Here is a 14,779-nt window from a genome sequence, read left to right as displayed (position 1 = left end):
GATAAAAGGAAAAATTATAATAAGGAACAAATACATGTTAGGTACCTGCCATTGCTCTTGAAATGGGTGGTGCACACATGCATAAAAAGGGTGCAAAGACAATAGCATGATTTTTGTGTGTGTGGGGGGGGGGGGGAGATTAGTGTTGCAAAGTCTTCTAGCTTTCTTAAGAGGCCTAGGAAAGTGGTTGTACTGGCTTCAAAACAACCACCAAGCAGCAAAGTGCCGACAACAGGAAAGGCCTGTGCAGAAGTGATCCTGTGTGTTCACTGTGCTGGAGGGGGTGTTAACAGTTGGCATCCCGTGCTGTATAATAATATCAGAGGTGCACGGTGGGAGGACACAGGGAGAGGGAAAGGGGGGTTCTTTGCAGCCCTGGCTTGTGGGGGTGTTTCTGGAGTAGCGTGTATGTAAGGAAGGGGGGGCTAGATGTGGGATTTAGGGGTGGGCTGTCCCTGATCACGGTGCATCTTGTGGGATGGGGCTTGGGAAGCAGCGGGGGGCTGTGAATTGCTAGGGTGAATTGAATGGAAAAGGAAGGCAAGAAAAAAATCAGGGTCTCAAGCTACAGGGTCTCTGTAGGGTGGCTCTGGGGAGGTGTTTGTGTCATGCTGTAGTGGAAGGGGGAAGAAATGGGGGTGTCTCTGCAGCAGTGAGTTGTGGGGGAGGGCCCGGGGCTCTGCAAAGCAGGGATGAGCATTGACTTCTTACTGTAAAGGCCCAAGGAGTCTATGCGTGTCCTTGTAGCCGTGTGTGTGTTGGGTGTGTGTGTGTGTAATACTGGGGGAAGAGGCAGGGCTCTGTCCCTGTAACTGGGGGGGGTTGGTGTAATACCAGGGCAACAAACAGGGGTCACTCGGTCCTTGTGGCTGGGGACGTTGCAATGCTGGGGGGGGGGGTCGGTCCCTGAGGCTGGGGGCGGTGCAAGGCCAGGGGAATGTTGGGGGGGGGGTCGATCCCTGAGGCTGGGGGCGGTGCAAGGCCAGGGGAATGTTGGGGGGGGCGGTCCCTGAGGCTGGGGGCGGTGCAAGGCCAGGGGAATGTTGGGGGGGGGGTCGATCCCTGAGGCTGGGGGCGGTGCAAGGCCAGGGGAATGTTGGGGGGGGGGTCGATCCCTCAGGCTGGGGGCGGTGCAAGGCCAGGGGAATGTCGGGGGGGGGGGTGATCCCTGAGGCTGGGGGCGGTGCAAGGCCAGGGGAATGTGGGGGGGGACGACGGTCCCTGAGGCTGGGGGCGGTGCAAGGCCAGGGGAATGTTGGGGGGGGGGTCGATCCCTCAGGCTGGGGGCGGTGCAAGGCCAGGGGAATGTCGGGGGGGGGGGACGGTCCCTGAGGCTGGGGGCGGTGCAAGGCCAGGGAAATGTTGGGGGGGGGCGGTCCCTGAGGCTGGGGGCGGTGCAAGGCCAGGGGAGGGTGGGGGTCGGTCCCTGGGGCTGGTGTAATGCGGGGCGGGGGGGAGTCGGTCCCTGGGGCTGGGGGCGGTGCAATGCCGGGAGTGGGGGGGGTCGGTCCCTGAGCCTGGGAGCGGTGCAGTGCCGAAGGAGGGGGTGGCTCGGTCCCTGGGGCTGGAGGGGGGGTGGCTCTGTCCCTGCAATAGCTGGGGGGGAGGGGGGCTGGCCCAGACCGGTCCGGGGTGGCTGAGCCGCCCGGACTAGCTGCGGTCGGGTGGCACGTAGGGCGCCGATCAGCTGACGAGCGGGGCCGGCCTTGGAGCGCAGCCGGGGAGGGGAGGGCTATAAAAGGCGGCGCGTCCCGCAGTCGGGCCCCGTAACTCCCCCTTGCAGCGCCAGCGGCCCGGGCCGTGTGTACCATCAGCAGTGGCGGCAGCACTGCGGAGCCCGGGCTCGGTAAGGACTGAGCCGGGGGGGACGCGAGCATGGGGGGTCCCGGGGGGGGTGGAGTGCCGGGCATGGGGTAGTTTCTGGGGGGCGGACTGCGGGGGGGGGGGGGAGCGGACTGTAGGGCGGGGGGGGGTCTCTGGGGGGGTGTGTGGAGTGCCGGGCATGGGGTAGTTTCTGGGGGGCGGACTGCGGGGGGGGGGGAGCGGATTGTAGGGCGGGGGGGTCTCTGGGGGGGGGGTGGAGTGCCGGGCATGGGGTGGCTTCTGCGGAGGGGGGGCGGACTGGAGGGGAGGGTCTCTGGGGGGGGGAGTGGAGTGCAGGGAATGGGGGTCCCGGGGGGACAGAGACTCCCACACACAAGACGCCTGCGGGGGAGGGGGATTACAATGAAAGTCCCTGGATCTGTGTAGGGACCGGGGAGTGGGTGCAACCCCCGCCCTCCCCCCCCAGCTGATCTGGGGGCGAAGCGCAGGGACCCCCCGAAAGTAGCGGCCGTGCAAGGGGGGGGCAAGTGGCTGTAGCTGGCAGCTGCCGTTGCAAAGGGAGAGACCTTTGTGGCGGGGAAATTGCTGCTTTTCTTGCATGGCTTTCAAGGGGGGGTGACCCCAGTAGTGGGCCCGGAGCTGAAGCTGGTTGAGGGGGTGGGGGTGTGTGCCCGCGGGGGGGGTGTGTTTGTGTGGCTGTTTTTTGGGGAGATCAAACCCTATAATCTCTCCCTTAGCCATACCTAGGGCTAATCTTGTGGGGGGTGTGAGGTGTGGGTGTGTGTTTTCCATTGAGGTGAGATTCTCTCCCCCCCCCCCCCCCCAAGAAGGTGGATCGATGAGCTGCAGATGACTCGTGTGTGCTGCAAAACCCCCTTCTCCTCTAGCGAGGAGGGCTGGGGGGCTCGGGGTGGTTTGTAGCCCAGAGGGCCCCCTTCCCCCCGCAGCACATAAGGCGCCTGGGTGGGTGCCGTTTGCCCTGTCCCCAAATAGTGCTTGTTCAGAGTCATTCTCTTTGTTGTCACTGTGGTGCACGGACGCGCACAGGTTTCAGATCTTGCAGTGGTAGAAGCTTCCCCCCTCGCTTCTCATTTAGAACCCAAACCCGGGGAGTTGTATTGACCTGGCTGCTGGGGGTTGGGGAGGGGGGAAGAGTCTGATGAGGTGAGGGTGCGTGGGGGGTTATTCGCATTGCAGCCTGTTCTGCTTGGGATTGGGGTTTGTTTTGCATGGATCAGCTGGCGGGGAGCACCCTGGGGACCTGGGGGCTTTGTTTTGGTTCAGGTTTTGTGTGCTGGGGCAGCAGTGGGAAGAGGCCCAGGGAAGTAGAAGTTACGGCTATTGCTTTGAAAATAATCTTGATTTGTATATGCAAGATTGAGGTGTTGGAGAATTAATGGCTTTATAGGGAGAGGGCAGGCCATTCATCCAGCATTAAAATGCATCTGTGCAGTCTCCTTGATAAAAAATGTCACAGGATGTATAGGCTCCCCAGAAGCCGTCTAACAATCCCGATATCTTTTTCCTTTTCCTCTAGGGTCTCCATCCAGCCAATCAGAACTAGCTCTCCTGCTTTCCCAATTTACTTTTTGCCCCATCTTTCTTCAGATTTTTTTCCTTCCCCACTTTTTTTGGTCAAAAAATCTCAACAAAATGGTGCAGAAGAAAACAGAAATCAAAGGTTTCCATCGTTCTTTCAAGGTAAACCTTACCGAGTTCTTTCTTTTGCTTTGCATTTAAGCCTCTGTTGTTGGTTTTGTTTTGTTTGTTTATTATTATTATTATTTAATTGACTTGTCAATTGATTTTTGGTTTGTTTACATCAAAGTTGGAAATTAGTTTCGTTCTTGTTTTGTCATGGTGTGACTGTAAATTGTGGAGGCAAATTTGCAATTTGGGTGTGGATCCTTGGAAATCAAGAGGAAATTTGTCTTATACAAAAAATGCATGCTGGGCCTCTGGGACTCTGGAGCCAAGAGTAGATGGGAACCCTTGGAGTATTAGAAACTGGCTAGGGCAATCCTATTTTTGTCTCTTATGAAGACTAGTTCTTTAGGTAATAAGGTAGAATATGTGGTGCTTTTACAGCTTAAAAGAACAGCAGACACATTAATATACGAATAACCAGGGAGGTAGTGGCCGTTCGTGTTCATTGTTAGCTCGAAGGCTTTTTAATCTTCGATTCTTGCAGATTTAAGGAACAAATGACCAACCTAATGTGTCTCCATATGGAGAAATAGATGTCCAACAGAAAACAATGGGCTGATTTGCAGGAGGTGCAAAGAGTTGATCTCTGTTGGAGTTACGGGTGCTCGATAGCTCTGCCAATCAGACCTCCGTGGTTATGTCTACACAGCAATTAAACACCCGCAGCCAGCCCAGGCTTGATGGGCTGGGGCTTGTAGTGTAGACGGTTGGAGCTCTGGGACCCTGCCAAGAGGTCACTAAGCATTAGCCGATCAGGGCCGGGAATAGCTACCTAGTCCTAACAGCTCAGTAGCTTGAAATCAGTGTATGTTGGAGTATTGCTTCACCTATCCACAGTGGGTGGACTTCCTTGTTAGTGTTGCAACTATCACATGACTTCTGCTACCCCAAAAACCACCAAAGGAAATACAAGTCCTTCTCGTTATCTGAAAATGAAGGTTAGAGATGTTTTGAAAGCACTGAAGGCATTTAGGTGCACAAGTCCCATTGAGAGTCAGTGGGTTGCCTTCTCCTAAATTCATTCAGTGGTTTTGCAAATCTGCCTTAATAAACTCCTGACCGTGTTAATATTTAAAAAAAAAAAAATAAAAATCTCCTGCTACATACTCAGGATAAAGGGGATGGGAAGAACGAAAAAACATTATCTAGGAGGAGATTTCCTGTTGGAAGGTGCTTGGCCTCCATTGCTGATTTGATGAGTCTGGTATAGATAACCCACATCCAGGAAGCCAGGTATTGACCTGATTGGGGGTGGATTTCACCAGATGCCTCTATTAGGTCCATGTCTGCCCTGGGTCTAACTCTCAACGCTGGATTGAGGGTTTGAAAAATGGTGGAATAAATCTTCAAACGTTAAAGACTCTTGTTCTTAAAATAAAATGACCAGAACAGCACTGTGGATTAGGATCTTCCGTCTCTCTGTCTGACTCTCTCGGTGAGCTGGCGTTTTGAACTGTAAGTAGTTGTTGTCAATTGGATGGCCACGATGTAGGGCAATCAGAGCATTGGTTCTACCGGCAGAGTGGCAGGGTGCTCTCCTGGGAGCTGACGTAGGTCTTGGTGTTGTGCAAGCTTCTACCTCGGAAGAGTTAGTGGGATGGACTGAATATTGCTGTTACTGAAATCAGCAGGATGGGGGGGGGGGGGGTGAGTTTTGCATGGGGTCGCTGAGCACAGCCTCCAGTGCATTTACATGGAAGAAACCTCTTTGGCACTGGTGGGACACCCGAGGGGATGTCAAAATAGCTTTGTCTGCTGTTCTTGGGATCCTGCCACCCAACTTTCTGAAATCCACGATGAACATCCCTGGGAGCCTCTGTTTACTGCAGCTTCATGGGATTGTTCCATGGCTGCGCACTGGACTGCGACAGGTCCCAGGCCTGGCAGGCAGGAGGCAGCCTGCTATGAAACAGACACTTTCCCCAAGGCTGCACCTCCTCCTCTCCTGTAAGGCTCCCAGTTATGACTGAGCTCTCCCTGACTCCACCAACACCCAGTTATGAGCGTCATTTTTCTTGCTGTGTCTTCAGTTCTCTCTCGGATCAGGGCCCATAAGGAGGATTCTGGTTTAGTGGGATTTTTTTTTTTTTCCCTGTGGTAAATGTCTTGTCTTGTCTGTGCATGACTCCCTATTTCTGAAGGTCGCTCTCTATTGTGAGGCGTGTGTCTTAGAATCTCTGGCCGGAAGGGACCATCATGATCATGTAGTCTGACCTCTTGTAGAACACAGGCCAGAGAACTTCCCCCAAAATAAATAACTTACTCCAACTGTCCCCTAATCTTGGTTGAAGGTTTTTGGGCCAGCAGCGGCTTTTATCTTGGGGCAAAATCTCTCTAAATAGCGCTGATTAGAACAGAATTAGTCCCTTGCACTGAACCAGCCAGAAGGGCTGCCTTAACAGCCTAGTTCTCTTGTATGTGTCAGCATATTGTGGATTCAGGATATGGCAGCTGGCGTAGGGAGTTGAAAGACTCCATGAATGGTCTCGTTTGTTCGACCCTCTCCTTCTTTCACATTTCAGGCCCCATCCTGCCAGATGCTGAGCGACCCTCGAGTCATGCTGTTGAGGGCGCTCAGCACTCGGGGCATTGGGTGATTTGTTGGGTTTTTTTTTTTCTCTTCTCTCTTCCCCTCCCCCTCCCCCCCTGCATAACTGGCTCCTGGAGCAGTGCCCATTGCAGGGTGATGTAACTTCTGTTTTGTCTCGTGGTGGGGGTGCTGTTACGTAACCGCCTCATTCCATAATAAACCTGTTGCTGGGTAAAAAATGGGAGAGGATGTGGAGTTAGTGGGTTGGTCACCAAACATCTAAGTAGAAAAAGAAAATAGTGTGGGGGAGGAAAAAAGGGGACGAAAGGGAAATGGTTAGAGTCTCTCTAGAACGGAGAAATTCCAGAGACCCGGTACTTCTGGTGTTTAGCATGCCTTGCTACAGAGTCTCTCCTAATGATTAGAAAGCCGCTGGCTCTGGGTGACATTGGGTAATAAGGGGCACAGTAAAAATGGGCTCCTTTGGCGGTGTTGCGCCTGCAAAATGTTGATTCTTCCACTGACAAACCCAGGAGCTCTTCTTACAGCTAAAAAGACACACAATCTCCTGCAGAGGCTTGCCTGCAAAGTGTCCCGGATTCCAGGGGTTCTGAATTGTCCCCTCTCGGGCCGCGCTGCTGAATGCAATTGGGCTGGCCTTCCACCAGGAGACAAAGTAAACACTGCTTTCTAGCTGTTTCTAGCCGTTAGCGAGGCTTGTGCCAAGACCTGCTGATTGGCTGCAGGGGCAGCTGTTCCTCTGATCCGGCCTTCCTCCTGGCTCCCCCCCTAGCAGGCATGGCAGTGGGGCGTGTGTGGTTTGTTTTTAATTCAGGGAGAATTCCACCTCCACCCAAACACATTTCATAACCAGGGGAAGGCTTGTACTTTGGTTAATGAGCTTTCTTGGGGGGGAGGGGAGTGTTCTGGATCTTTAGTTTATAACACCTCCTTCTTTCTTAGTGCTTCCCATGCAGGGATCTGAGTGTTCTCTCCATGTTACAATTAGGGAAACTGAGGCACGGAGCAGTGATGTGATTTCCCTGACTATCCCCCGCCCCCCATGTGTCAGATATAGAAGGGAAAATAGGCCCCAACTGTCCTATATAGGCCGTCCCCTAATTCAAGGCAGCCGTTTGGCTGTTCTGGATCTGGGTGCATCTCCCAGATAAAGACCCAAGGCTGGTTGTCAGCACTGTACATGTGCCTTTTCTAGTGCTAGCAGTGCATTTCCCTGGTGACCTCTAACCCCACCCCTGAACACTCTTTTCTGCCAGTCATGCATCAGTTTGGTGATGGGGGACAAAAAATGATGCCACGCTCGTGTACAGCACTTTTCATTGGTAATCTCCAAGCACTTTTCAAAGGAGGGCAGTATCATTATCCCTATTTTACAGACGGGGAAGTTGAGGCACAGAGGTGAAGTGACTTGCCCAAGGCCACCCAAAAGGCAACTGGCAGAGCTGGGAATAGAACCCGGCTCCTAAGTCCCAGCCCAGCAGGCCATGCTGCCTGTCCCCACCTCCTGGTTGCATCTGGACCAATTTTTGTTGCTTTGGGACCTAAAATGAGAGTGGCTTCCAGGTCTCTGAAAGCACAATCCTAGCACAGTGACCCAGGGCCCTGTCCCCTTTCTGCTCCTGCCCATGACTTGCCGGCTCAAGCATTCAACTAGTCTGGCCAGTTTGTCTCCATCCTGCCGCTCCGGGGTTCAGTGGCTGGACTGATGTCTCAGGGTGTTCTACACAGGAATTAAACCCCCACCGCTGGCTTGTGTCAGCTTACTCAGTCTGCGGGGCTGTAAAATAGCATGTCGGCGTCCGTGCTGGCTCCGGGACCCTTCCCCCTCGCAGGTGTTTTTGCCATGTAGACATCCCCTTAGTCCCACCCAGAGCTCATCACTGCAAGTTGCATTAAGAGCAGTAGCAAAGTGTTCTCAGGCACGGGTATGCCTCTCCAGCACCCAATCCCATGCTTCGTGCAAACCTCCCTCCGCTCTGAGTGACCCCAATTCAGCTGCCACCTGGCACCATCCCGTGCCCTGCAAACTCATGCTTATCCCTTCCCCCACCCTGTGCTAGAGACTGGGGGGAACCATCCTGGGGGGAGTGCTTGGTGACGGCCCTGGCTGGGATGGCTGGACCGAGCTCTCCAACACCAGCTGCAAAGGCTGCTGCGATTCCGGCTTCCCTGAGCCAGTCAGGTGAATAATGGGTCCCTCACTCTGAGGAGGTGTGAGTCATGAATGAGCAGGCCCCAGGGGAAGGTGCTGAGGGAGAAGGAACCGCCCAGCCTGTAGCTGGTCCTGGCAGTGGGATGGTTTAGGTTGACACCCAATCAGCCCATGTTGCTTCACCTGGCGCTCCCTTAGAAATGTGTATTCCTGCTTCTCTGGCATAGTTGCAGTGCCAGCCCCTGCTCACCTGGGGGCTGATGGCAGGTCAGGGTCAGGGTCATGTGGCATACCAGTCATGCTCTATTTTTGCACCTTCTTACTAGCATCGAGGCTGTTGCTATGTAAAACATCCACTCACTCCGGGGTTTGTGAAATGCTGGGCGGGTGGGGTGAGGGGCTGGGTGGGCCTGGCGATTGGGAGGCAGGACTCCTGGGCCTTGGTCCTAGCTCTGCCGCTCACTTGCTGTCTGACCCTGGGTGAGTGGGCAACGGAATCTGTGTCTCAGTTTACCCCTCTGTAAAGTGCGTAGAAAACTGCCCCCCCCCCCCCGGCTGGGGGGTGTTGAGGCTGAATGTAAACATATTGAGATCCTGGATGACTACCATGGAGATCATAGAATATCAGGGCTGGACGGGACCTCAAGAGGTCATTTAGTCCCACCCCCTGCTCAGAGCAGGACTAATCCCCAGACAGATTTTTACCCCAGTTCTCTAAATGGCCCCCTCAAGGATTGAACTCGCAACCCTGGGTTTAGCAGGCCAATGCTCAAACCACTGAGCTATCCCTCCCCCTCAATAGCTGCGGTGTTAGCTGCCTCCACCAATCCAAAGTGGGAGCAGCTGGCTTTGTTCTTACCACAGCTCGGGGAGAACTGGGGATTTCTTCTCTCTGGTTTGGGCCAAACTGCCCCCATCCCCTTTCCGTATCGTCAAGCTCTGGATCGACCGGCCTAACCGTGACTCCAGAGCCTCACCTCAAACAAGTGACCTGCTGGGTGTGCCAGACAGCTCCTTGTCCCACTTCCAACGATCCTCTGAGTCATTCCACCACCACCACCGGAGCCAGGGACTGGGCACTTCCATCCTGCCTGAGCTTCTGCGTTCCAGCTGGGAAGTGAGGGACAGGGAGCCAGCGTTCTGCTTGGGCTCATCTTAATGAGCAGAGACTGCCAGCTATGGGGGAATGTTCTCCTTGAAGGGCCCATTCTCTGTTCCAGAAATGAGAGTAACTTTGACCCATTTCAATTGTTGGGGACCCTGTGGGGCTGACCCTGTATATGTTGCAGCTCTGGTTAGTTGGTGTTAGGTATTAAATTGTCCCTCCCGTAAGTTAGCCACTGTCTCTGGGAAGGCTATTTCTGAGGAGGTTTTTTACTCTAGGCCCGCGTGTAAGGGTATAAAAATGAGCTGTTCCGGGGTGGAGGCGAAGGGGACTTTGTGTGACTGCAATTCCTAGTATGCAGTGAGGTGTGTTGGTGGGATTCCCTTGCAGGGAACCCAAGCCTGGCTGGTGGAGCCACAACCGGCTCCATGGGACTGGCATTAGCTGGCTGACAGGCTGGGATGAAGATATTCCAGGGCAGCAGAGCGGGATGTCGAGACCTAGGATAAGTGGCGTGGAGACCCTCAGCGGCTACCAGCGTGTTCGTGTGTGACTCACCCTGTTCTCCTCTGTTCTGAACCTCCAGGGCCAGAACCCATTCGACCTGGAATTCTCCCAGTCAAGTCACCTGGATTCTGTCTTCAACTTTGAGTGCCCGCCCCGCCCCGGTGAGCTCTGCAGACTGCGCCTGACTTTTTAATACCCGGGTTGGGGAGGGATGAAGACTGTTGAATGTTGGTTCTTTCTCCCCTCCACCCTCCCTTGGGGAAAATGACCATGAAAATTCACCCTCCTCCCTCTTGAAAACAGCCTTCAGATGCCAGGTTGGTGGCGGCTGCTGGTGGTAGAAATACCGTCCCCAGCAGCTCTGATGCAGGGCAGTACTTAAGCACGTGTATGACTTTAAGCACGTGATGTGTGTAGCCTCCCTGAAGCCAACGGGGCTGCTTACTAGCTCAGACGCGTGTCTGGAAGATTGACACCCCTTCCAAAATCTGTCCCAAGCTTAGGCCTCATCTCCTGCGGTTTGCTAGGAGCCCACTTTCCTTCCCAGTAAAACTCACGTCCTTCAGGGATTCTCTCCCCAAACCTCTCTGCTCCAGTCCCTGAACTGTTCTCTCTCATCATTGCCTTGTTCGCTTTGCGGTGAAGGCACCTGGGAACTAGGGTCACGTCTGATCATATAAAGCGTCAATCAAGGACGCTACGTCGGATCCTGTGTGGCTAATCCATACCTGAATCCAGAGGGCATATACAGGAGATGAGGGTTGCGCTGTATGGACGCTGGTGTGGTGTTAATGCTTTCTGCATGGCTTTGCTTTGGGACAGACATGCCTTCAAGTCAGCCCATCGATATCCCAGATACCAAGAAAAGGAACAAGAAGAAGAAACGATGCAGAGCCACGGACAGCTTCTCTGGGAGGTTTGAAGGTGAGAGGTGCAGGAATTCACAGGTCGGGGTGGGTCCTGCTGGCTTTTCAGGGGGGCGCCGTTTGCCCTCGAAATCCTGGAAACCTCCTGCTCAAGCAGGCACTTAGTTTAATGAACTTCCCACCTGCCCCAGATCAGACCCGATTCAGCCATGCAGACTCACCTGAGGAGCAAAGCGCGGTATCATTTGATCACTAGCCGGGAACTGAAGCCGCAGCTGGGCTGTGCGGCAAGAACACTGAGCCCCGTCTGGCGTTGCAGCCGCACATCTCGGGCTCTGCACTGAGCGCCCGGGCTGGAGCTGACTTCTGCAAACCTCCCGACCCCCAGAAACCAAAAAAACAAACTGTACTGAAGTGAGGTCAATTCTGCTCCCCACAGATGTCTACCAGCTGCAGGAGGAGGTGCTCGGGGAAGGTGCCCATGCTAGAGTCCAGTCCTGCATCAACCTCATCACCAACAAGGAGTACGCTGTGAAGGTATGCGCTCTGAGAGGCCACGTGGTTGAGTGGGTAGGGCACCGGGCTGGCACTGGAGAGAGCTGGGTTCTGTTCCTGGCTCCGGCGATAACTTCCTTACTTTGACCTTGATTTCCACTCCCACCCATAATTTGTCCTGTCCCTCTAGATGGCGTGTTCTTGAGAGCAGGCGCTTAGCATGTTGGAGCTCTGATCTCTGTAGGGACCTATTGATGCTACTGTGATACACGTCATAATGAGGCTGGGAGACTTGCCCCACCCCTCATCCTAGAAGCAGGAGGAGAGGGCAGTGGGAGGTAGCTAAGGCTTTAAACTGTCCATCCACCCCAAACTTGCCTCGGGCCGTCTGTGAGAGACTGAGACAGACTGGACTTTGGTGCTTAACACAATTGGGCTGGCTCTGCTTGGCCTGTTTTGATGGGCTTCTGCCATTAGCCTCCCAAGAGACAGAAGGCTCTGAGCCAGCCGTGTGCCTATCAAATGGCCTGAATGGGCCAGCGTTGGCGCTGGACCCTGCAGAGCGGGCGGCAGCGCTGTGTGCCCAGGGGAGGGGAGACGGCTCTGTAGTAACTGCTTGACTGAGCAAATCGGAGTAGCTGCGACTAAGCTCGATAAAAAGGGATCCTCCGAAGATCTCTGGGGAAAGGAGTCTCTTGAGAAGACTGGCTCACTGAGCGTAGGAGATCCCCTGGACCAAGGACCAGTCCCTGTAAACTGCTGAGGGTTCGCCCCTGCGTGTGGGAGGGCAGCGCAGTCAGATCTTTACTCGGTCCTGGCTCAGTGGCGAACAGATGCAGCTGAAGATCATAGATATGGTCCAACTTAAACAAGGAGCCTGTGTAAGACTAGATCCTCCCCCCCCCCCCCCCCAACAGAGATGGGCTCACTGCCTTGTGACATCGCTCAGCTTGCTAACCCCGGAGGGGTGGGGGGAAGGCGGCCTTCTAATTAAGGTGCAGGCTAGGGGTCATGAGAGCTGGCTTCTACTCTTGGCTCTGGGCAGGTCTCTTCGCTTCTGGTTCCTCCTCTGTGAGGTGGGGTTGATCCCTACCGGGCGGGGGAAATCTGGGAGGGTAAATTAGGGCTCCCAAAGCACCTGGGGAGGACAGATGAGTGGAAAGGATTATGCTAGTGGGACGGTTAGACTCATTTGTGTGTTGGGCGTCTCGACGCCTCCCGGCAAGCGGGCGGGAAGCAGAACAGGTCCTGGCGAGCCCCCTTCCCCGCTGCCTGTGTGATTGCCTGCCAGGCTGTTGGGACTCCAGACTAAACCTGTCGAAGCGCAGTGCTCTGTCGGGGCTCAGATTAACGCAGCGATTCTCTGCAGGGCTCCCCGGAAAGAGCGCCGCTGTCTGGCGGTGTGCAAAGCTGCCACAGACCCAGCCTGTTTGCTGGCTGCGTCAGCTGCACAGACCGGACAAGGGCCGGCCGGTGCCCCTTTGTACTGAATAGCGATTGGTTCCTTGGCATCAGGCGTCGCCTGGCATCTATGCGGAAGTGATAGGCCGTGGCTGGGTGCCTGTGTGGAGGGAGGGCTGTGAGGGGTTGGGGGGGGGCCTGCAGGGTCATGACTTTCTGAAAAAGGGAAGTGTGTTGGCTTTGGAGGAGAGCAGCTGTTGGCTGTTTGAGGGCTGCAGTCTCTGAGGAGTGTCTTTGCTTGTATAGGGGGCCGCTGGCCAAGCTGCCCACGGGAGGGGAACAATGCTGCCCTTCTCCAGCAGCTTGGCACCGCCTCCTGCCTCAGCAGAACAACAAGGGCCGTGTGTATCGAACCAGAAATCAGCCCCTCGATTTCAGACACTGACGTTTTTTTGCTGCAATAAAGCAAAGGGGAGAAGCCCTTCTGGGAAGTCTGAGGCCATTCCAAAGCTAGCGGCATGGCATGGAACTGCCCCGTACCTTAGTCATCAGGACGAGGATCTCAAAGCACTTTACAAACACTTGAGCCTCAGGCCCTGTGCTGGGGGTCTGGGAAGTAGTCACCCATGGGGAAACTGAGGCACTGAGCGGGAAGTGACTTGCCTGAAGTCACGCAGCAAATTGGTGGCAGAGGAAGGCACAGAGCCTAGGAGTCCTGACTGCCAACCCTGCACTCTGCCCTGTATGCTGCCTTGGTCTCTTCTTAGAGCTCCCTGCCCTGAGCCGCCTTTGCAGGAGGCTGCACTCTGACCTCGGCTCTACTGGTGTAAATCCAGAGCAACTCCACTGCAATCAGCGCTTACTCCAGATTTACTCTGCTGTGGCTGATCCCAGCCTGTGGCCCCGCTTATCTTGTGTATTTGGCTGTCTTTGTACAAGCTCTCTCCCCACAGAGCCTGGGGAGGAGGGGGAGGGGGCCCTTATCCCTGCAGCCAAACCCCAGGGCCAGGCCTTTGAAGTATGCGTGGGCCTCTGTTTTGCTTGGCGCATTAGACACGTGACCCTTTGTTTGGCTGTCCCCCTGGAATGAGAGCAGCTCCTCCCCTGCGGAGGGAAGGGCGTGGAGGAAAAACTGGCATGGCTAATGCTGTCACTCCCTGAGGGGTGGGGGAAGGAAAGCAGCTGGTTAACCCCTTCCAGGATCTCTGAATGGAGCCAGGCTGCCTGGCTTGGTCCCTGAGACCACGGCGGATCTGAAATCTGGTCTGCTGAGGATTGCCAGTGGCAGGGCTCTGGGATTGTGTGGACAGGGTGCCGTTTGGCTTTTTAACTGCTCTAGGGGTGTGTTTTGGCTTGTGTAGCTAGGACACTGTAGCAATCCAGTTTGGGATCTGAGCTCCAGCATCATTCCTACTAGATCCCCTTCCTGCTCCCTGGGACTTTGGGGGGTCCAAGACTCCCCCTCCCCCCCCCCCTTGAGCAGCATAAGGGGCCATGGTCAGTCTCCAAACTCCTCTCCCTATTTCTGTTTCAGATAATTGAGAAGAGCCTTGGACACATCCGGAGCCGGGTATTTAGGGAGGTGGAGATGCTGTACCAGTGCCAGGGACACAGGTACGGGCAGGACGGTCCCTGGTAGGCCTGAGCTGTTCTGATTCTTGGGATCTCTCTTGCTGGCTGGGTGGGCGGGCATCACTTGAGCATACGGCTGAGATTTGCCACCCCATGTCTCTTTGCAATCCAGGGTAAATAAAGGTGGGAAGATGTGCTTGCTGCCATCTTACCTTGGCGGGCCGGTATGTGAGTTAAAACCCTTCCAGAGCAATGAATATAGATCTCTTTTTAGCTGGGTTGACCCACCAGTGACCTGCTGAATGCTGGAGATGACTCCGAAGGGCTCCTCCCTCTTGTAGGCTGGGGGCAGGGTTTGGGAAGAGGGTGTTTGTTGCATTTGTGGAGCGTTTAGTCTCCCTGGGCAGAATAGTAAGACCAGCTCCCTGAGTGATGCTCTTTCTCGATAGCAGCGTGTTGGCCAAGGAAAGCATCTGCTAACAATTAGGGCTGTGGTATAGCTAAGTCGTGAAGCGGGGCACTGAAAAAACATCCCCTGGAATGCTGGGAAACCAGCTGTGGGCCCAGGGGCCTTCTGGTTCCAATAACTGAAACCCAGT

General features: G+C 54.9%; 1 protein-coding gene across 1 annotated transcript in view; it reads left to right on the top strand.

Moving 5' to 3' along the window:
- The first annotated feature begins 1,763 nt into the window (after positions 1 to 1,763).
- Positions 1,764 to 14,779, top strand: part of MKNK2 (MAPK interacting serine/threonine kinase 2) — a 28,597-nt gene continuing 15,581 nt past the window's right edge. The window contains exons 1-6 of the mRNA XM_054013737.1: positions 1,764 to 1,846; positions 3,362 to 3,525; positions 9,926 to 10,007; positions 10,669 to 10,770; positions 11,152 to 11,249; positions 14,143 to 14,222. Of these exons, the coding sequence (XP_053869712.1) occupies positions 3,478 to 3,525; positions 9,926 to 10,007; positions 10,669 to 10,770; positions 11,152 to 11,249; positions 14,143 to 14,222 (410 nt within the window). The 5' untranslated portion in view covers positions 1,764 to 1,846; positions 3,362 to 3,477. The remainder of the gene's footprint in view (positions 1,847 to 3,361; positions 3,526 to 9,925; positions 10,008 to 10,668; positions 10,771 to 11,151; positions 11,250 to 14,142; positions 14,223 to 14,779) is intronic.

Source organism: Malaclemys terrapin, chromosome 24 (assembly GCF_027887155.1).
Source record: "Malaclemys terrapin pileata isolate rMalTer1 chromosome 24, rMalTer1.hap1, whole genome shotgun sequence".
In the NCBI taxonomy this organism is placed as follows: Eukaryota; Metazoa; Chordata; order Testudines; family Emydidae; genus Malaclemys; species Malaclemys terrapin.
The sequence above is the reverse complement of the archived record's forward strand: the minus strand, read 5'-3'. Positions and strand labels throughout refer to the sequence as shown.